The sequence below is a fragment of the Sphaeramia orbicularis genome, chromosome 20 (assembly GCF_902148855.1).
Source record: "Sphaeramia orbicularis chromosome 20, fSphaOr1.1, whole genome shotgun sequence".
NCBI lineage: Eukaryota > Metazoa > Chordata > Actinopteri > Kurtiformes > Apogonidae > Sphaeramia > Sphaeramia orbicularis.
Window position 1 is genome coordinate 1,530,063 of NC_043976.1, and position 23,465 is coordinate 1,553,527.

A 23,465-nucleotide genomic window follows, 5' to 3' on the forward strand; every position below is an offset into this window, starting at 1 on the left:
GAGTTATTTTATCAATTTGTGAAAGGCCAAATAAAATATGTTAAAAGTTCAATTTACATGAAAGGTCAATTTTGGTGTTTATAAAATTATTTAAATCAATCCAAAATATATGTGCGTAGGTGCAATCCCAAAATAAATGACATATTGTTTCCTCTGCGTTGCTGCAAAAAGAATAAAGAGTATCAATATTTTTCTTATATTTTAGCAGATAGGTCTTTACTGGATAACTTCTATGGATCAGTTTCAAAGTAACTTCTCATACCTTATTAGTAATAATACATTTCTTTGACAGAATCTAAGCGTTCTTCCATCTATGTCATTGTAAATATTATTCCAATAAAATACAGCTGCAGGTTTGGAAACAATATCTCTTTGAGTTCAGTCTATTTCATGCGGCGTTTTGGAGGTTCATGACGTCACATTTCACCAGTTAAACCAGGGGGGTTCAGCCGCTGGCTCCGGGGCCACGTTGGGCTCTAGGGCCCTTTGTAAGTGGCTTCGTCAAAAAACAAACAAATGAAAAGCACATGGTTTTATACATTTTGTTGTTATTGTCACAACCATAAAGTCATTCTGATGTTGCACAGCTGTAAAAATGTAGACTACGCTCCAAATAAATCAAAAATAGAAGTATTCATATTAAACGTAGATTTCTTTTTTTTTTTTTTTTATTGTTATTATTTCAAATTATACATTTACACAAACATGCACCCATACAGAGGGAACCACACAGACACAACATATACAAACTAATTCTACAACAAACCTACCAAACCCCCAAAAAAGAAGAAAAAAACAACGAAAAAACAAGAAGATAAATAACGTTATCAGCTCCTCTGTCCAATACTCAGGGCTGATTCAGAGTCAGGCCACTGCAAACCAACCACACATGTCTGCGTCCAGAGGACAGAGGAGACAGCAGGACACCGGAGTGGACAGAGGAGACAGCAGGACACCGGAGTGGACAGAGGAGACAGCAGGACACTGGAGTGGACAGAGGAGACAGCAGGACACCGGAGTGGACAGAGGAGACAGCAGGACACCGGAGTGGACAGAGGAGACAGCAGGACACCGGAGTGGACAGAGGAGACAGCAGGACACTGGAGTGGACAGAGGAGACAGCAGGACACTGTTATGGACAGAGGAGACAGCAGGACACTGTTATGGACAGAGGAGACAGCAGGACACCGGAGTGGACAGAGGAGACAGCAGGACACTGTTATGGACAGAGGAGACAGCAGGACACTGGAGTGGACAGAGGAGACAGCAGGACACCGTAGTGGACAGAGGAGACAGCAGGACACTGCAGTGGACAGAGGAGACAGCAGGACACCGGAGTGGACAGAGGAGACAGCAGGACACCGGAGTGGACAGAGGAGACAGCAGGACACCGGAGTGGACAGAGGAGACAGCAGGACACTGTTATGGACAGAGGAGACAGCAGGACACCGGAGTGGACAGAGGAGACAGCAGGACACCGGAGTGAACAGAGGAGACTGAAGGACACTGTTGTGGACAGAGGAGACTGAAGGATTCCACTGTTGAGAAAACTAATGAATTTGTCCACAAACAGAAAACTGAATCTTTTCCAACTTTACAAAGAAATCATGCACCCGTTGCACAAAGCGGGTGTCAGAGGATCCTTCCCCTTAAACAGAATCCTATGACGGGACAACAGTGACACAAAGCTGTGGATAATCCCAGCGCAGGAGAGGAAACTCCAAAAACAGCCAGTAGGGGGCGTGTTTGCACTGATTTACCCAAAGCAGTGCTAATCAAAGCAAAAATATGATTCCAAAGAGTATTAAGTTTTGAGCAAGACCAAAACATGTGAACATGATTAGCAGGAGCAGCACCACAGCGGTTACAGTTTGAGTTTACATCTAAGAAAATCTGTTCCATCTTTTGATTGGTCCAAAAACAGCGACACTGCATCAGTGAGGGTTTAGCGCAGACGGTCTGTCAAAGGCTAAAGCCGTAGACTGTCACAAACTGTTCAGTTTAACTCTGTTTCCCTTTCTCCTTTTAAAACTGAGGAAAATGAATTTTAATTCTTTAAAAATGTATTATATAGAGTTGAAATGATTCCCTTCAGTGCTTGAGTACGTTCTAAAATTGAGTCACATGGAGTTATTCCTGGAGCATTAGGAAACTGAGGTGTTATTTTGGACATAAAGTCACAGATCTGTGAATAGTGGAAACAGTCTCTGTTTTGGATCTGATATTCACCCATTGTCATTAAAAGTAGATTTCTGTTTCTTTTGACACTGAAGGTGTGTTTACTCCACTGCACAGACATCTGTCACATTCCAGTGGAGAATCTGCAAAACATCATCATGACAAACGTCAGTGTTTTCTTCAGTGGAGTTCTGTCATTTCTTTGTACTTCTGTAAACGCACAGAAATGTTGATTTATTCATGACACATTCTGTACAAACTAATCCTAAATTCTTAAACGTTCACCGTTTTCAGTAAAACATTTGACTCCAGACAGTGTTTTTTTTTTTACATTTCTGTCCTAAAATGGTGGTTTTGATGGTAATGAATGCCAACCCACCAGTTCAACTGGTGAAAATGTCTGGTGAAACTGGTGAAATGAGAGAGAGAGAGACTTGATTTTGGAGATTAGTCGTTTAGATTAGTCGACTAATCAAAAAATTAGTCAAAACATTAACAGAAGAAAATTAGTAGTTAGTGACAGCACTAATGAGCAATGACACTATTTCAGCAACTTCACAATGAAACAGAAGCTTTAGATGATTTTTGTTCCAGATGTTTCAGGTCATGTCGGCAGCAATCCCAACATTCACAGAAACAAACCACACCCACTATTCAGAAGGAGGTTTTCATCAGTGAAGGAGAACTGGATTCTACAGACGCTCAGAACACACTCTTCTCCTCCTCCTCCTCCATCTTCTTCTTCTCTTCCTCCTCCTCCTCCACCTCCTTCTTCTCCTCCTTCTTCTCCTCCTCCTCCGTCGTCTTCTTCTTCTCTTCCTCCTCCTCCATCTTCTTCTCTTCCTCCTCCTCCTCCTCCGTCATCTTCTTCTTCTTCTCTTCCTCCTCCTCCTCCTCCTTCTTCTTCTCTTCCTCCTCCTCCTCCGTCGTCTTCTTCTTCTCTTCCTCCTCCTCCTTCTTGTTCTTCTACTCCTGCTTCTCCTCCTGCTCCTCTTCCTCCTTCTCCTCCTCCTCCTTCTTCTTCTCCTCCTCCTTCTTCTCCTCCTCTTCCTTCTTCTCCTCCTCCTCCTTCTCCTCCTCCTCCTCCTCCTCCTTCTTCTTCTTCTTCTCCTCCTCCTTCTTCTCCTCTTCCTTCTTCTTCTCCTCCTCCTCCTCCTTCTCCTCCTCCTCCTCCTCCTACTTCTCCTCCTTGTCCTCCTCCTCCTCCTTCTTCTTCTCCTCCTCCTTCTTCTTCTCCTCCTCCTCCTACTTCTCCTCCTTCTCCTCCTCCTCCTCCTCCTCCTTCTTCTTCTCCTCCTCCTTCTTCTTCTCCTCCTCCTCCTTCTTCTCCTCCTCCTCCTTCTTCTCCTCCTCCTCCTCCTCCTCCTTCTTCTTCTCCTCCTCCTCCTTCTTCTCCTCCTCCTCCTCCTACTTCTCCTCCTCGTCCTCCTCCTTCTTCTTCTCCTCCTCCTCCTACTTCTCCTCCTCCTTCTCCTCCTCCTCCTCCTCCTCCTTCTTCTTCTTCTTCTCCTCCTCCTTCTTCTTCTCCTCCTCCTCCTACTTCTCCTCCTTCTTCTCCTCCTCCTCCTTCTCCTCCTCCTCCTCCTACTTCTCCTCCTCCTCCTCGTCCTCCTTCTTCTTCTCCTCCTCCTCCTCCTCCTCCTGACCAGGTGTCGTCTGGTCTTATGGTTCATTACTGTCTCTATGACGAATGTGGATCAGAGTTATTTCCTTCTGAATTACAAAGACAGAACAAACTGACTGATCCTGTCCAGTTTCATCTACAACCTCACCACTAGATGTCACTAAATATCAACGCACGTCAACCTCCTTTGATTTAAGGACCAAACACCTTGTCCAACATGTCTTTCTTATGGTTGAGGTTTAATCTGCAGCTCTAACCCAGTGGAATCACCAACATGTAGATTAGAAACCATCACTTAATTACAGGTTTTTTCTCAGTGAATGGATATTTTATTGCAGTCCCAGTTGGAAATTCAACATCGAATGTAAACTAAACCCTCCTCTGTTCATCTGGACCTGGTTTTCAACTAAAATAGGATGAATACTGATGTCTGTTTTTGTGTTTTATTCTAATGTTAAATTCTAGTTTGGTTTAAAACTAAAATCGAATGTTTGTGATTTTGTAGCAGCTTATCATGAGTGAAGATCCCTTAAAATTTGCTTTAAAAAAACTGTAAAATGAATCAATTTTTTAATTATAAAAATCAGTTTATAATTAAAATACTGTTATGAGATTAAATAATGTGTATTTGTATTTTTTAATCAAACAGTTCTATTAAAACTTTCAACAAACATCTACAAACTTCCTCATCAAATTAAATTATAACGCATCAAGTTGAAAAGGCTTGTGCTTTTGTCAGTTATTGTTGATGTTGTTAATATATATTAAATATTTTATTAAATAATTGTTTATTTGAATTAATATATAAAGTTGAATGTAATATAATACATTTTTGTTTCATTTATTATCCAGCTATTCTCCTGTAACATTTTGGAGGATAAGCTGTTTGATTAAAAGTGATTTGATAGGGTTTTTTTAAACATTAAATTCAATTGAATTTTTTATGAATATGCAAATACTTAAAAAGTATTTAACTTAATTCGTTATATTTAGATAAGTAATTTAATATTTATGATTGTTCTATAAATATTTTATTTTATTTTATTTTATTTGTCGTGTCGTTTCTATTAAAATTGACCCTCTTACGGCGCTGTAGTTCAGAGATAATCTATGAGGTGAAGACGTCTTCCTGTTGAACAACAGACCGGACCTGGCGTATGACGTAGATTGCTAGTTTAACCTCCATTAACGGGATCGTAAAATTTGGTCCGAGTGTGACCTCTGTCCACCTTTAACCACCTCCTTCCCCGAAGTGACAAAACAAAAACAACAAACGGAGACGAAGAAGCGGACATTTAACAGGAATTTAACAGGATTATAGACCACGGAGGTGTTTGACATCGCACTCTATCATCCAGGTAATATTAACTCTCACATTCCGTGGAATTTAGAGACAATTAACACCGAAGAAGTGATAATTTAATGATGGTAACGTTAGCTAGTAGCTTAGCATGTTTTGAGCTAAAGATACATTTAGCATCTGAAGACACTGTATGTCAGTGCTGATTGTTTTAGTAAAATGTTAAAAAAATAAATAAATGGCATTAAGACTTTACTGTTAGAGTAGGAATTTACCTGTTGGTCGTAATTATTTAGTGCCCAGTTTCACATTTTGTTAAAATCTGCTGAGAACATGTGAAGGACAGTTGTATTCACTTTAATAAAACCCGGAACCAGCTCCACTGTTAAGGGAATATCAGTGGAATTAAACGGGTCCACATGGTCTAATTTAAATGTAGTGGTTTTATGACTGAACCTGGTCGCATTTGGTCAATATGGGGTTAAAAAAATACAACCTCAAATCACAAACTTCATGTGATAATCTAGTCCAGATTAGAGGACGTAGATCACCTGTAGTGGTTTTAGATCTGGACAGAGTCTAATGTGGAGTAGGTGGCAAAAAGTTGTTCTTTTTTCTACATATATATATATATATAAAATTCTAGATTTTCAGTCAAATGACACCTGAGATTTGAGTTATTTGTAGAGAAGTTGAGTGTTGTTTATGTATTTGTTGTTTACCTGTTTGGGTGTTTATGTGTCTGTTGTTTACCTGTTTGGTTGTTGGTGTCTGTTGTATTAGTGTCTGTTGTTTACCTTTTTGGTTGTTTATGTGTCTGTTGTTTACCTGTTTGGTTGTTTATGTGTCTGTTGTTTACCTGCTTGGTTGTTTATGTGTCTGTTGTTGACCTGCTTGGTTGTTTATGTGTCTGTTGTTGACCTGCTTGGTTGTTTATGTGTCTGTTGTTGACCTGCTTGGTTGTTTATGTGTCTGTTGTTTACCTTTTTGGTTGTTTATGTGTCTGTTGTTTACCTGTTTGGTTGTTTATGTGTCTGTTGTTGACCTGCTTGGTTGTTTATGTGTCTGTTGTTGACCTGCTTGGTTGTTTATGTGTCTGTTGTTGACCTGCTTGGTTGTTTATGTGTCTGTTGTTGACCTGCTTGGTTGTTTATGTGTCTGTTGTTGACTTGCTTGGTTGTTTATGTGTCTGTTGTTTACCTGCTTGGTTGTTTATGTGTCTGTTGTTTACCTGTTGGGTTGTTTATATGTCTGTTGTTTATCTGTTGGTTCCAGAGGCGATGGCGGAGCAGAACATCGAGGCCAAGCTGAAGAACCTGCTGAAGCAGGAGAAGATCCAGCTGTGGAATCCTCCGTTCACCCTTGAGGACAACCAGCCGGGTCTGCAGCACATGCAGGTCAGAAAGCTTCAGCTGGAGTCGATCCTGTCCACAGGTTCAGCAGTGACAGAGAAAACAAACGCAGCATTAGTACAGGTGGAAAGACAGTGTGATGTGTAAACAATGACTGTTTTTACTCAGAGATGGAAACACATGAATGAACCTTAGGTCTCAACAGGGTGAGGATGGAGCAGAACAGACAGAGTTGAATAAACGTCTGTTTTATTTAACCTGTAAAGACCCACCGACGACCTAAACCATCTACTGATCTGAACTGTTTAATACCTGTTGATCCACTAATCCTATCAATCCATGTCAATAATTGGTGTCAAATACAGTTCTTCATCTTTTCATTGTCATCAGATATGACCTATTTGGACGTTCAGAGGCTCTGTAGTTACCATGGAAACACCGTCATCATCTGTAACATTGATTCACCAGTCAAACCCATGGAGTTGGATCAATGACAGTGGATGGACACGCTGGCTTTATGTTCAGTTAATGACAGATTTAATTGAAAAAAAGTCATTTTTTCTTCAGTTTTCTCTGTTTTGATGTAATAACCTTTGACTTTAATCTGAGCTTTTATGAACATCTACGTGAACAGTGAATTAAATATAGGAAAATACCTAATTTTCACTGAAAAATGTAAAACACAGAGGATAATATTTTAATAAATGGTGCTAAATTACTTAAGAAAGGTTAAATGCAGTGAAAAGTTGATTTGGAAATCGCCACTAAAATAGTTCTTGATCATTATGGTTAAGTTCATGTTATATCTAGAACTTTCATGCCTGGTGAATTATTTTCACAGTGTGGTGCTCGTAGTTTTACCAATAACTTCTTAACCACTAATGCTATCAATCCATGTCAGTAATTGTGGTAAAATGCAGTTTGTCATCTTTTAATTGTCATCACATATAACCCTCTACTTCAGGGGTCTCAAACTTGCGGCCCGGGGACCAACTGTGGCCCAGGAGATGATATTTTGTGGCCCCCTACTTGACATCGGTGTTTAGCGTTAGTGTGGTCCGCATGTAGATCTCAAACGCACCTTTTTGCTGAGTCTTGACACACTTTTATTTTATTTATTTTTATTACTTATGGGCTACCATAGGTAGTCTCGTCACAGCTTCCGGCGTCATTTGTTGCCAACGGTTGTCGAGCTAGCCAACCGCAAAGTACCTGAGGAAGAATAAGCATTCGTCACTTAGTTAAAACATATTCTGCAGTGACACCAAGTGGACGCAAAATATCTGCCATCACCCAGTTCAGTCATGTCTGTCAGAACGAGCCGTGAAGAGAAAGGTTGACAACGAGCAAAAGGCACTTTGAGGAAAAGTGGGAGACAGAATATTTTTTTGTGGCGCACAGGGACAAAGCTAAGAGTCTCATATGCACAGAGGAAGTTACGATGTACAGACCTGATCAAAATCTTAAGACCAGTTGAAAAATAGCTAGAATTTACCTTTTGCACATTTGGATCTTAATGAGGTTTTAAGTAGAGCTACAATATACAAAAGCAAGAAGGGGGAGTGAGACAAAAAGCACTTTGAAAAAGTCATTTATTGAAAACAACAAGTAAACTGAAATAGGCTGTTTATCAGCTGATCAAAAGTTTAAGACCACAGGCTATAAAAGCCAAAATCTGCTCAAAATTCTCATTTTCTGTCGGGCATTCACACGGTCATGCCCTCCTGATGGCTAAAGCTCAGAAGCTTTCTCTTCTTGAACGTGGTCGGATCGTCCAGCTGCATAAGCGAGGCCTCTGGCAGCGTGCCATTGCTGCTGAGGTTGGACGCAGTAAGACAGTCATTCTACATTTTTGGACAGATCCTGAGCATTATGGAACAAAAAAGTCAAGTGGTAGACCCAAAAAAATGACACCTGCGCTGAGCCGGAGGATCCGACTGACTGTCCGTCAGGACACAGGGCGGTCCTCCACCCAAATGAAGGCCCTTACTGGTCCCGACTGCAGCGCAATAACCATCAGACGGCATTTGCGGGAAAAGGGTTTCAAAAACAAAAAACCAATTCAAAGACCTCGTCTCCTCCAACGCCACAAAACTGCCCGTTTAGACTTTGCCAGGAGCATCAAACATGGGACACTGAAAGGTGGAAAAAAGTTTTATTCTCTGATGAGAAAAAATGGAACCTTGACGGTCCAGATGGCTTCCAACGTTACTGGCATGACAAGGAGATCCCACCTGAGATGTTTTCTACCCGGCACAGTGGAGGGGGGTCCATCATGATCTGGGGTGCTTTTTCATTCAGTGGAACACTGGAGCTTCAGGTGGTGCAGGGTGGTCAAACGGCGGCCGGTTACGTGCAGATGTTGCAGCGGGCGTCCCTCATGACTGAGGGCCCTGGTCTGTGTGGGAACAGCTGGGTTTAAAAACAGGACAACGCTGCAGTTCACAATGCTCGCTTGACCAAGGACTTCTTCAGGGAGAAGAACATCACTCTTTTGGACCATCCCGCATGTTCCCCTGATTTAAATCCCATAGAGAACATTTGGGGATGGATGGCAAGGGAAGTTTATAAAAATGGCCATCAGTTCCAGACAGCTGATGCCCTTCGTGAAGCCATCTTCACCACTTGGAGCAATGTTCCCACCAGCCTCCTGGAAACACTCGCATCAAGCATGGCCAAACGAATTTATGAAGTGATTAACAAGAGCGGTGGAGCTACTCATTACTGAGTCCTACTGAGAACACATTTTTTGTTCTGGTTTGGAGAGTTTTTTGTAATTTTTTGAGCAATGGTCTTAAACTTTTGATCAGCTGATAAACAGCCTATTTCAGTTTACTTGTTGTTTTCAATAAATGACTTTTTCAAAGTGCTTTTTGTCTCACTCCCCCTTCTTGCTTTTGTATATTGTAGCTCTACTTAAAACCTCATTAAGATCCAAATGTGCAAAAGGTAAATTCTAGCTATTTTTCAACTCGTCTTAAGATTTTGATCAGGTCTGTATGAGGAATACATTTGACATCATTACTCAACTAGATATACTGAGGAGTTTAGAAAATGCCAGGGAGATGTGAAAAAGAACCGGGTCGACAATCTGAAAAAATGTCTAATGAGGCAAAAAGATTTATTCAAGAAAGTAAACAAAGAGAATGAAGCAGCAGTCAAAGCACTACATGGTGAGGGAGATGATTTCTAGGACCGAAAAGACGTTCAAAGAAGGAGAGTTCATCAAGGCAAGGCAAGTTTATTTATACAGCGCATTTTATGTTCAAGACAATTCAAAGCGCTTTACATAAAACATTAAATGCATTACAGCAGGGAAGCAATGAAAGTACAGGCATGAGTAAAAAAAAAACAGATAAAAACTTAAAGCTTAATGTAAACAGTGCAGATCTGAACTAATGAATATAAACTCTATTCAAATGCAGCTGAGAACAGGTGGGTCTGTAACCTGGATTTAAGTAAACTGAGTGTTTCAGCTGATCTGAGGTTTTCTGGGAGTTTGTTCCAGACATGTGGAGCATAGAAACTGAACGCAGCTTCTCCGTGTCTGGTTCTGACTCTGGGAACTGTCAACAGACCGGATCCAGATGACCTGAGGGGTCTGGGGGTTCATCCAAATCCGTCCATAACTGTTTGAGTTATCTTGCTAACAGACAGACAGACCGACCCCGATGAAAACATAACCTCCGCCGTTCCTTGGTGGAGGTAATAATGTCAACTCCAAACTTTTCTCTGTAGATTCCAGACGTCATTCTGGTGCTGCCACAGAAGTAAGTCTGGGTCTTTATAGGTTCAGTTCTTCTGTTTGACTTGTGTCTGATGACGGACGTGTTTTGTGTGTGTTGGCGTCAGGAGCTGTCGGAGCGTTACGCCCCTCTGCTGGGTCTATCTGTGTCGGAGGTAGGGGGCGCTCTGGAGGCCATCAGAGTCCAGGCAGTGAAGAGAGGAAACGGAAACAAGACGTTCAGAGAGACCAACGTGGCCACACTGGAGCTGCTGCTGCCCAGAGACAGCAGGAAGGTAAGGATGCGCAGGACTGGACGGACCTGCGGACAAATGACATGTGATGGACTGAACACCGCTGCCTCCGTTTCCAGGACCCGAAGACCAAGACCTACCTGCAGACGAGGCTGGACGTGTCAGTGCAGGACGTGGTGGACAGGTAACGATCACGCCCGGTGACTAATGCCGCGTTTCCACTAAGTGGTACCGGCTCGACTCGACTCGGCCTTTATGCGTTTCCATTACGAAACACGACCTGGAATCTGGTACCCAGTACTAGTTTTTTGGTATCACCTCTGCCAAGGTTCCAGAACTGGGGACCAAATACTAAAAGGTGACACTGTGTAAACACTGCAGACCTCTGATTGAATCGAGTCGAGTTGAGCCAGTTCCATGTAGTGGAAACGCGGCGTGTGACAACCACCTGTCCGTCTGTGAGCTTGAGAGCGGCCATTTTTTTTTCTCTCCCCCGCGGCAGGATTGGAGGCGAGCACGACCTCAGGTTCATCAAACTGATCCTGAACGGCAGAACTCTGACCGCGGGTGAGTCGCGTCTCCGTGTTCGCCCATTCTCCGTCGCAGTGTTTTGGCGGCGCTGATGTGTTGATGTGGTTGTTTGGTCAGATCGGCGACTGGACGAACAGGGCGTCCGGAACCACAGTAAGATGATGGTCCTGAAGGTGAGCGACGCCGAGTGGAAGCAGCAGCAGAGTAAAGAGGAGGAGAAAATGAAGAACCAGAACGAGAGCATCCAGAGGACGCAGAAGTGTTTCCAGATCCTGTCGGAGCGAGGTACGCCAATACGCGACAAAGTCTGAGTTTTAACCCTGTTAGGTTGTATCTCCGGTGCCACATTTTTTCATCCACCACTATTCAGATTATCGTAACTCCGAAACCATTTACGCTATTGACAGAATCCAAATGTCATCTTTTAACTGAGATTGGGTTCTTTGTGTTGGTCTATAACAGTGGTTCTCAAATGGGGGGAACGTGAAGGCACTCCAGGGGGTACGTGAGATTTTAAAATATATTTAAAAGTAGCATCCATGCAAAAATCCTTTAAAAATAATTATTAAATTAATTAAATATTTCAGGAAAATATATAAGTTCATCAAATGAATTTTATATTCAATGGGACCCAACCTGACATACGCCACCTAGCATCACCTGTCAATCACTTGAAAACTCAAACAATGGAGTCGTGGTTGAAGCGGAATTCTTTTGAAAACACAGAGGGACAAGTGGCAAAGAAGGCCAAAGCAGAGCCGGCAAAATTCCACCTGTATGTTGAAGATTATGTTTTATTTGGATTTACATCCACAAGTTACAACCCACCCAAGGCACTGTGTTTTTTCTGTGGGGAGAAACAAGCTAACAGCTAACTAGCTAACAGTAGCATGAAGCCAGCACATCTGCAGCGCCATCTGAAAACTAAACATGAATGTGACGTTGGTAAGCCACCTGACTTTTTTAAGAGGAACCTGTCTGATCCCACAAGAGGACACTTTATGTTGAAAATTATTTTTATGTAGACAGATTTTCATTTATAATTAGTTAATTATTTCTTTTTGAGAACAGATCTGTACTATGATCCCAAAGGAGGACACTATGTTGATAATTATTTTTATGTGCACAAATCTTTATTTATAATTAAGTTCATTCTTTCTTTCTTTTTTTAGTTTTATCTTCTTATTTCCAAATAGTTCAAGACAGACCACTACAAATGGAGTTCCAAAGTTTAATAAATCACACACTGATGGCACAGCACTCTGTTTTAAGCCATTTTTTTCAACCAAAAATGCTTTGCGCTGGTTAGGGGGTACATGACTGAAAAAATATTTCACAGGGGGTACATCTCTGAAAAAGGTTGAGAACCACTGGTCTCTAACACATTAGGGTAGAGGCCGTCATTGGCTGAGGGGGAGGGGTGGAAGTGGGCGGAGCAGAGAGCAGCTGGGGAGAGAAACATGGAGGAGTTTTATTACTTTTAGCGGTGTTTTAGTGATGTTTTAGCGGCTGTTTTGGAGCGTTCTACAGTGGTTCTCAAGCTTTTCTGAGCCAACACCCCCTTAAGTCACCATGAACCTCCTGCCCCCCCCCCCCCTTACACACACACACACACATACAACCACCCCCATTTAAAAAAAATGTATCGGGGTGGAGTGTTACATAACTCCGTACCTAATTCCCCCCTCACCTCAACATTATCCTTCTTGTCACCCCGGACATCTATCCCACAAATTTGCACTGGATTAAAAATGGAGGGTGAATGGAAGTGTGGAATGCTGACAGTGTGTTCCACCAATCAGTGCTCTTCAGCACATAGCCCCGCCCCCAAGAATTGCTGGTTGTCTGAAAAGTCTACCCCCATCCCCACTAGGAACTTTTTTCATGGAAAGTTTTTTTCCTGGGTCATTTCAGTGGAAACGCACTGAGGTTTTTCAAATTTCCTGCTAAAGTCAAAGTTCCTGCGGTGGAAAATGGGAGATTTTCTGATTTTTGTTGTTTTTATTTGATTTCCGTCTCTGTAAATGTGGAAGTAGTTTCACACATGTGTGCCTCGTGTTTCTGTGACGTGTTTTCAGACGGCAGCGAAGACCCGCAAACCACACCTTTCCTGGAGATTGGTGACCAGAAGGGAAACCCGCTGAACATCCCCCCCAAGGAGAAGAAGGTCCAGAGTGCACAGATAACCCACAGCACCTGAACACACCATCACAGCATTAATATACACGGAAACAGTATCAACACAGGAGCTTTGTGTCAGGGTGGGGAGTATAGACTTAAAACTTCACATATACCATGTTCACAAGTCCATGGACAAAGGACTGATCCAGTTCTGTAGTCAGAGGGGAAGATATGTGTGTATTGATCTGTGATTGGCTCTAACTCCTGCTGTCAATCACATGGGACATCAATGGAGTGTGTAACGGAAAGATGAGATTCCTCATTTAGTGAAATATTTGAACTGCTTTTTTACGGTGAAAAATGACAAAAATGTGAATAAAATATTGTGAAACTGTCGCACAAACACAACGCCGTATCAATATACTCCAGAGGGTTAAATCACAAGATGGATGGTTGTACACTATATGGACAAAAGTATGTGGACACGTTGAATCCAAGTGTTTCTTTTCTAACAGGGGTCTGGGATCCAAAACAATAATGATTAATGTCAGAATATAGTTTTATATTATGGGATAAATATAAATACATTGGTTAGTTTGGTTTAAATTGTTATCTTTGTTTCTAAAATGACTCAGAGATGGTTTGGACTGAATTTATCTAAATGTCGATTTTTTATTTTTATTTTTTTTGTATCCATGACTCTGATTTTAAATGTTCGTCCTCTAAATTTCTTTACTGTTTTTCCTGCTCTGACTGTAAATAATAATTTTCTACCACAACTAACCATCTACTTTCATCACATCTGACTGAGGAAGAAAAATCTACCGTTAAACTTTAAGGAAATATTAATGTTTCTAAACTATATGGGCATAAATATTGGGACACATCATGTCTACAGATGTAGGATGTCCTGTTCATGAGGATGTGACATAAAAACATCAGTAGTTCCTTAAAGTTTAATGGTAGATTTTTCTTCCTCAGTGATGTGATGAAATTAGATGATAGTTGGGATAGAAAATTATAATTTACAGTCAGAGCAAGAAGAATATTTAGAGGCACAACATTTAAAATAATAGTCATGGATAAAAAAAACAAAATAGACATTGAGAGTAGTTAAGTCCAAACCACCTCTGAGTCATTTTAGAAACAAAGATAACAATTTAACCCAAACAAACCAATGTAATGATATTTATCCCATAATATAAAACTATTTTCTGACATTAGTCCTTATTGTTTTGGATCCCAGACCCCTGTTAGAAAAGAAACACCTGGATTCAACATGTCCACATACTTTTGTCCACATTGTGGATGTTGTAGATTTCTTTATATTCCGCTCATTTTCGTGTCCTGTGACATGGATCTGGTTTGTGTGTCCTTCAGGCTCTGATCCTGGCGATGGGTTTCCACGAGAAAGGTCGATCTCTGATGAAGAAGAAGCAGTACGACAACGCGCTGTGTCACCTGCTTCAGGCCGACCAGCAGTTCAGGTACAAACATCATCTTTCCCACGAGCCCGTCGGGTGGCGGTGGCACTGTCGTGGTTTCCAGCAGTACTGGGATTTACTGCTGTGTGTGTTTGTGCAGTAAATGCGGGTCGGTGCTGCTCAGGTCCGTGGATAACTACGCCGTCCTGCAGCTGGACATCGTGTGGTGTTACCGAGCGCTGGAGGCCCTGTCCTGTCTGGACGACGGCAGGCTCCGCCTCCAGAGGGCGGAAGACTGTTTCATTCAGTGTTATGGAGAACAGCAGCAGAGATTACGCATGATCAAGGTGAGACGGCAACGGGAGACAGGGAGAACTGGAGACAGGTGACACTGGAGACAGGTGACACTGGAGACAGGTGGAACTGGAGACAGGTGGAACTGGAGACAGGGAGAACTGGAGACAGGTGACACTGGAGACAGGTGGAACTGGAGACAGGGAGAACTGGAGACAGGTGACACTGGAGACAGGTGACACTGGAGACAGGTGGCACTGGAGACAGGGAGAACTGGAGACAGGTGACACTGGAGACAGGTGACACTGGAGACAGGTGGAACTGGAGACAGGGAGAACTGGAGACAGGTGACACTGGAGACAGGTGACACTGGAGACAGGTGGAACTGGAGACAGGGAGAACTGGAGACAGGTGACACTGGAGACAGGTGACACTGGAGACAGGTGGAACTGGAGACAGGGAGAACTGGAGACAGGTGGAACTGGAGACAGGGAGAACTGGAGACAGGTGACACTGGAGACAGGTGGAACTGGAGACAGGGAGAACTGGAGACAGGTGGAACTGGAGACAGGTGGAACTGGAGACAGGGAGAACTGGAGACAGGTGGAACTGGAGACAGGTGGAACTGGAGACAGGTGACACTGGAGAAGGGTGGAACTGGAGACAGGGAGAACTGGAGACAGGTGACACTGGAGACAGGTGGAACTGGAGACAGGGAGAACTGGAGACAGGGAGAACTGGAGACAGGTGGAACTGGAGACAGGGAGAACTGGAGACAGGTGACACTGGAGACAGGTGACACTGGAGACAGGGAGAACTGGAGACAGGTGGAACTGGAGACAGGGAGAACTGGAGACAGGTGACACTGGAGACAGGTGACACTGGAGACAGGTGGAACTGGAGACAGGGAGAACTGGAGACAGGTGGAACTGGAGACAGGTGGAACTGGAGACAGGTGGAATTGGAGACAGGGAGAACTGGAGACAGGTGACACTGGAGACAGGTGGAACTGGAGACAGGGAGAACTGGAGACAGGTGGAACTGGAGACAGGGAGAACTGGAGACAGGGAGAACTGGAGACAGGTGGAACTGGAGACAGGGAGAACTGGAGACAGGTGACACTGGAGACAGGTGGAACTGGAGACAGGGAGAACTGGAGACAGGTGGAACTGGAGACAGGGAGAACTGGAGACAGGTGGAACTGGAGACAGGGAGAACTGGAGACAGGTGGAACTGGAGACAGGGAGAACTGGAGACAGGTGGAACTGGAGACAAGGAGAACTGGAGACAGGGAGAACTGGAGACGGAGAACTGGAGACAGGTGACACTGGAGACAGGTGGAACTGGAGACAGGGAGAACTGTAGACAGGTGGAACTGGAGACAGGTGGAACTGGAGACAGGGAGAACTGGAGACAGGTGGAACTGGAGACAGGGAGAACTGGAGACAGGTGACACTGGAGACAGGTGGAACTGGAGACAGGGAGAACTGGAGACAGGTGGAACTGGAGACAGGGAGAACTGGAGACAGGTGACACTGGAGACAGGTGGAACTGGAGACAGGGAGAACTGGAGACAGGTGGAACTGGAGACAGGGAGAACTGGAGACAGGTGGAACTGGAGACAGGTGGAACTGGAGACAGATGGAACTGGAGACAGGGAGAACTGGAGACAGGTGACACTGGAGACAGGTGGAAGTGGAGACAGGGAGAACTGGAGACAGGTGGAACTGGAGACAGGTGGAACTGGAGACAGGGAGAACTGGAGACAGCTGGAACTGGAGACAGGGAGAACTGGACACAGGGAGAACTGGAGACAGGTGGAACTGGAGACAGGTGGAACTGGAGACAGGGAGAACTGGAGACAGGTGACACTGGAGACAGGTGACACTGGAGACAGGGAGAACTGGAGACAGGGAGAACTGGAGACAGGTGGAACTGGAGACAGGGAGAACTGGAGACAGGTGGAACTGGAGACAGGGAGAACTGGAGACAGGTGGAACTGGAGACAGGGAGAACTGGAGACAGGGAGAACTGGAGACAGGTGGAACTGGAGACAGGTGGAACTGGAGACAGGGAGAACTGGAGACAGGTGGAACTGGAGACAGAGAGAACTGGAGACAGGGAGAACTGGAGACAGGTGGAACTGGAGACAGGGAGAACTGGAGACAGGTGGAACTGGAGACAGGGAGAACTGGAGACAGGTGGAACTGGAGACAGGTAGAACTGGAGACAGGTGGAACTGGAGACAGGTGGAACTAGAGACAGGTGGAACTGGAGACAGGTGGAACTGGAGACAGGGAGAACTGGAGACAGGTGGAACTGGAGACAGAGAGAACTGGAGACAGGGAGAACTGGAGACAGGTGGAACTGGAGACAGGGAGAACTGGAGACAGGTGGAACTGGAGACAGGGAGAACTGGAGACAGGTGGAACTGGAGACAGGGAGAACTAGAGACAGGTGGAACTGGAGACAGGTAGAACTGGAGACAGGTGGAACTGGAGACAGGTGGAACTAGAGACAGGTGGAACTGGAGACAGGTGGAACTGGAGACAGGGAGAACTGGAGACAGGTGGAACTGGAGACAGAGAGAACTGGAGACAGGGAGAACTGGAGACAGGTGGAACTGGAGACAGGGAGAACTGGAGACAGGTGGAACTGGAGACAGGTGGAACTGGAGACAGGGAGAACTGGAGACAGGTGGAACTGGAGACAGGTGGAACTGGAGACAGGTGACAGACAAGTGACAGGCTGTTCCTGCTGTGCGTTTCCAGGGTAACACAGGCAGAGAGGAGGTGCTGTTCCTGCGCTTGTACCTCCTCCAGAGTCTGCTGTCGTTCATCGAAGGGAACGACGCCCAGGCCCGACAGCAGCTGTGCAAAGTAAACACACCGACTCCCTCTGATTGACAGGTGTGTCAGCAGTAACAGAACCAGTGTGTGTGTGTGCTGTTTCAGGTGGAGTCTCTGTACAGTCGCATGTGTCCAGACTCAGAGAAGATGGCCCAGCTCATGACCCTGGGGTTCACCGAGAGGGAGGCCCGACTGGGACTCAGAGCCTGTCAGGGAGACGTGGAGGAGGCCGCCATCCACATCAGCAACCGCAGACAGGTGACAGACAGACAGGTGGCAGAAAGACAGGTGACAGAAAGACAGGTGACAGACAGGTGGCAGAAAGACAGGTGACAGACAGACAGGTGACAGACAGGTGGCAGAAAGACAGGTGACAGACAGACAGGTGGCAGAAAGACAGGTGGTAGACAGACAGGTGGCAGACAGACAGGTGACAGACAGACAGGTGACAGAAAGACAGGTGACAGACAGACAGGTGACAGACAGACAGGTGGCAGAAAGACAGGTGACAGACGGACAGGTGGCAGAAGGACAGGTGACAGACAGACAGGTGACAGACGGACAGGTGACAGACAGACAGGTGACAGACAGACAGGTGACAGAAGGACAGGTGACAGACAGACAGGTGACAGACAGACAGGTGGCAGACAGACAGGTGACAGACAGACAGGTGGCAGACAGACAGGTGACAGACAGACAGGTGGCAGAAAGACAGGTGACAGACAGACAGGTGGCAGAAGGACAGGTGGCAGAAAGACAGGTGACACTGTAGACAGACAGGTGACACTGTAGACAGACAGGTGACACTGTAGACAGACAGGTATCAGAGGTGCCAGTGTCTCCGCCCCCCGGTGGACTGGTTTTTCGGAGGCCTGTCTTTGTTTGCAGGAGCGTGAGGAGCTGAAGCAGAGGGAGCGGCAGAAGAGGAGGACCAGGATGGACGCCATCTGCACCCTGACCCAGCTGGGCTACTCCAGGACGGACGCCGCCAGAGCCCTGCACCATGCCCACGGAGACCTGGACCGGGCCTACGGGGTCAGTACGGGCCGGTCCGGTCCGGTCCGGTCCCACCCCACGTGGACCCGAGCCCGTGTGAGCGCTGAGCTGACCCGGTCTGTCGTGTCCTCCTCAGATCCTGCTGGACTCCAGTCAGACCGCCCAGGCCTCCAACAACAACACAGAGGAGGAGCTGAGTCCACAGAAGGTGGAGCAGGTACGGCGTGGACGGCCCATCTGCCTGAACCCACCAAACGCTCCTTCTATATCGGATCACAGTAACATTTTTATATTGTCATAACATTCCTTCACTTGTCGGCTGTGATTATTAACATATCGTCGCTGTCGGGCAGAAACCTCGTAAGTCCATTTTTGTCTTTTTTTGCACTATATAATGCAAAACGTGCATTATATAGTAGGATTCGTATATACAGTCGCTGAAAACATTCTTCGTCCACCCCTTGTTTTCTTCTTTCTGGTCCAACTAAAGGTCCATTTGTGTGGACTAACATAATGATACCAACACAAATGTCTCATAGTAGTTGAATTTCTGAGCTGATATCTGTCCATTTAACATGTTTGTTTGATAAAATCCAAAATCACTTCAGTTCTTCCATAAGTATCTGTGTCATTGTACGGACAAAAACAGTGCTTTTATTCATTCCATGATTTATTTTCTGTCTGTTTTAGTCACATGACACACACATGAGTTAGGACTGGATTATAGAACCAGTGTTTTTGATGACCTTTGACCTGGTCTAATCATGACTCTAATCCATGACTGTATGTAGTGATGGTCAAATCAAACTTGCTGTTACTGATCCTGTTTACATCCACACTAATACTCTGATCATTAATCTGATTATTGTTGATGATGTAAACGGTCTAGTCTGATCTGTTTTATCAGATAACAGCAGTAATCTGATTATACTAAATCAGATTAACACACCTGGATTTGTCCAGTACTCCCATGTCTTCATATGACAAGGTTCAAGGTTTGAGTGTCCTTTTAGTCACATTAAGGGCAAAAATTCCAGTTCTTGGTTCTGGACTGAAAATATATCAGTTTAGGGTCAAATTTTCTCAGGAATCTGAATCTGAAATCATTTATGCAAAATCTTTTGTGGTTTTCAAATCACTGAGCCTTTATTGACACAAGGTTGAAACAAAAAAAAAACATGAAATTTGGCCGATGTGTGACTGGATTGAACCATTTAATTTGTGTCATAAATCCAACCTAACAGTCTTTCTTCTGTTCATGTGTGAGCTGTGAATCCTCCCAGGAGGCCATCCCTCTTTCCTCCACCCCTGGATGGCTTTGGTCTGGGCATCTGAGCCCTGTTCAGTCAGTCTGAAATTTAAAAATATATGTCCAGTAGGCATTCCTCCATAACATGTGTAAGAGTTGTTTGATTAGTTGAACTCTAAACTGATCTATAGAAGCCTTCCTAAAGTGACTCTGGCTGCTTACATTGGCTTCATCATTGACAGAACAAGTCCAAATCTGGACAGTTTCAAAAACCAATATGAAAATTTGGTTGTAAAAAAACCTTGATCTGACTTTAGGAAAGTAAATGGGCCTAAACAATTTAAACTAATTATAGCCCATGTAGGTGGGCAGAATTGATTAAATTTTGGAGGCTAGATATTGAAAAGTGAGTGAATGCAAGTTTTTTTTTTCCAATGGTGTGTATTTTTTTCACAAAGTAAAAACTGATGGGGGTAGGATTAGTAAAAGTAATGATCTGACTGATCTAATATTAGAATAGACTGAATTGTTGGGTAATGCTTTATTCACAACAGAAAAAGAAAGACAATGGTGTATAATACATACAGATTTATGATCATATCACCTCTACATACAGAATTATAAGTCCAATTCTGACCTAGAAGCCCAAAAATCCAACAGAATATTCCCAGGACGTCTTCTGAGGAACTGGCTGATCTGACGTCACTGACTTTGAACTGAAACTGATCCTCATTCTAAAGGCCAGACCATCAGCTCTGCTTCGAAGGTTCAAACGAAGCAAGTTCAATGAACATTTGCAAGCAGCAACAGGATTCATATGGGTTTGCAAATTATTTGTCACTGAAAAAGGGTCGTTTTTGCCCACTTTTCAGCAGACATCATGCAAAAAGTCACACACACTTTTGAATGTTATTTTCTGAAACTACACAATTTTTCCAATAAATTCAACACAAGCCACTGCATGAAAGGTAGACATGTATTCCACAATATTTTTTTCACAATAATGTCACAATAATGATACTCAGAGTTTCAGCCTTGTCATACATGTACACAGGTTTCTTTCAGAAGGTTAAACCCACTCAGTTTTTCATCCAGTTTTAATGATTCATGTTGAATTAGAATGAAGGTCAAAGGGTAAAGTTGAATGGACTTTAATAGAGTCTATAGAATTAAAAACTACTGCCATATGATATTTTAAATCTAGTTGAAGTCTCATTTTTAGTTCATAGTTTTGGTGCAGGTGGTGTTTCGGTTCCAGAGGTCAGAGGTCACTGATCACATGACCTTGTGTTTCTCCAGTTGTTGTATCTGGGCTTCGAGCGTCTGGCGTCTGAAACCGCCCTCAGACTGACGGGCGGAGACGTCCAGTCGGCCACTCAGCTGCTGCTGGACAACCAGGGCGTCCTGCCTGCTGAGCTGCTGTCGGTGTCCCCCCCGTCCACGTCCACGTCCCCCTCCTCTGAGGAGCCCAGCACCTCCTCCACCTCCACAGGTAACACCGTAAACCACGTTAGCGTTCGTACTGGGTTTACATCAACTCCAACTGGAGGATGTTTGCTTCAACGTCTGGTTTAAACTGGTTGCATCTTTTACATCTCAGGTGTCAAACATGTGGCCCGGGGGCCAAATCTGGCCCGCCAAAGTTTCCAACCCAGCCCGCAGGATGAATATGTGAAAAACTGCAAAAATTACACTGAAGATATTAACAATCAGTGGTGTCCAAATCATTTTATTCAGGTTCCGCATACAGACACATCCAGTCCAGTTAGATTTCAAATGGGTCAGAACCAGTAAAATATGATCAGAATAACCTATAAATAATGACAACCCCACATTTTCTCTTTGTTTGTTGGTGTAAAAAAGTAAAATTACATGACTATACTTACATTACTATACTTTCACAAAAAATGTGAATAACCTGAACAAATATGAACAAACGGAAATGTGTTGAGAAAAGTAAATGCAATTGTACCAATATTCTGCCTGTTACTATATGTTTTGTGTGATTGTAATGCACATGTGTAAATGATAAACTGATAAACTGAGGCAGAATATTGTTAAAATTGCACTTGTTTTCTTCAGACAATTCCAGTTGTTCATGTTATTCAGGTTTTTAAGGAAACTTTGTAGCTGTAAACCTGATCAGAATAGAATTTTCCTTTTTTCACTGTTATTATTTTACTGGTCCAGTCCACTGCAGATCAAACTGGGCTGGATGTGGAACTGAACTGACATGAGTTTGAAAGCCCTGGTTTACATCATCTTCATCAGATCTCAATGTGAAACAGACGATAAAACCCGTCTGACTCAGTTTTCTGTTTTCAGAGGACGACGAGCTGGTGAACGAGGTGCTGGAGGACATTTCCCGTCACGAGGAGGATTACCTGGACCTGACGCTGGAGGAGGAAGGAGAACTCATCGACACCATGAAGACGTACCTGAGCAGAGGCTCCGCCCACACCGTCTCATAAACACTCACATGCTTTACTGCATTCAAAGCCATACTTGTTCATTTCTGCCCAAGCGGTGCCAAAGCTACGACACGGCTGCAGGACCACTTCAGGTACAGCCAGGATTAATCAGAACTTTTAGTTTCATGGTTTAACAAAATAATCAGCTGACAGATGTGATGATTTGAATTTTTGTTCTAAAATGTAAAATGAAGAAAATTCGGCTGCACTTTATGAATATTCTGTTCACGTAAAAGGATCAACATTAAATCCACTCGTTGGCTGTTTTAGAGAAACCAAAAATACTCAGTTTGTGACATTTTTCATTTATATTTTGTTTCTACATGGGCTGTGTCGGTTTAATGGAGCCAATAAAAAAAAAAAAAATATATATATATATATATATATATATATATCAAGGTTTTGTTTGACTTTGTTCATATAAGAAGATGAAAAGACTCCTCCTCCTTCCAAAGAAACAGCCAATCAGGATCCAGAGTGAGGCTGCAGTTTTTTAAAATTCTCTAAACTTTACTTTAAGGTTTTACCAGATGGTTTGTTGCTCTTTGTTTGCTTCGTTTTTCATTTTATTGATTCATTCCAATCTAAATGATTGGAAAGGAGCAGGATGAAGAAAACTACTAATACCTGCCCGTCTTCAAACATCTGCTTCCATCAGATACGTTGCCATTAGAGTTACTACTAGGCCTGTAACGGTACACAAAATTTTCAGTTCGGTACGTTTTCGGTTTTCAAAGCCACGTTTTTTGGGGTTTTTTTTTCGGTTCGGTACGGGAAGAAAGAAAACCCCTTAAACTGTCTTTAATGCATTTATTATGAATTTTTGAACATTTTTCCACAAATTTTGGGAGACAGTCGAATATAGAAAAACAGGAATAATATAATTCTGCTGCTATAAATCAAACAGAAAATAAACTAAATAAAATATCACTAAATGTATTTTAAACATTAGTATTGCACTTTTCCCTGAAAGGTAGTTTTGAACAAACAACAAAAATCTAATCACAGTTCTGTCAGTTCACATTCTGCATAAAAATAACATGAACATTAACAAGAGGGCAAACTTGTATTCTCTTTTCGGCTAAAATGTCCTTAGGG

At 43.6% G+C, this 23,465-nt stretch overlaps 1 protein-coding gene across 1 annotated transcript; it reads left to right on the plus strand.

Moving 5' to 3' along the window:
• The first annotated feature begins 5,040 nt into the window (after positions 1-5,040).
• nub1 (negative regulator of ubiquitin-like proteins 1) lies at positions 5,041-22,720 on the plus strand. Its single transcript, XM_030123648.1, has 15 exons — positions 5,041-5,160; positions 6,378-6,499; positions 10,307-10,474; positions 10,552-10,616; positions 10,935-10,999; positions 11,081-11,248; positions 13,042-13,130; positions 14,465-14,571; positions 14,669-14,855; positions 17,574-17,681; positions 17,757-17,909; positions 18,540-18,686; positions 18,784-18,864; positions 21,196-21,388; positions 22,222-22,720. Exons 2-15 carry the CDS (start codon positions 6,383-6,385, stop codon positions 22,365-22,367), a joined length of 1,794 nt encoding a protein of 597 aa, XP_029979508.1. The 5' UTR covers positions 5,041-5,160; positions 6,378-6,382; the 3' UTR covers positions 22,368-22,720.
• Positions 22,721-23,465: the final 745 nt, after the last annotated feature.

What these genes read in the sequence shown, in the direction of transcription:
- nub1 (XM_030123648.1), top strand. Translation starts at nt 6,383, where the DNA reads ATGGCGGAGCAGAACATCGAGGCCAAGCTGAAGAACCTGCTGAAGCAG. An exon ending in CGGGTCTGCAGCACATGCAG is followed by an intron (nt 6,500 to 10,306) that starts GTCAGAAAGCTT and finishes TGTTGGCGTCAG; the next exon opens with GAGCTGTCGGAGCGTTACGC. An exon ending in CGGCAGAACTCTGACCGCGG is followed by an intron (nt 11,000 to 11,080) that starts GTGAGTCGCGTC and finishes TTGTTTGGTCAG; the next exon opens with ATCGGCGACTGGACGAACAG.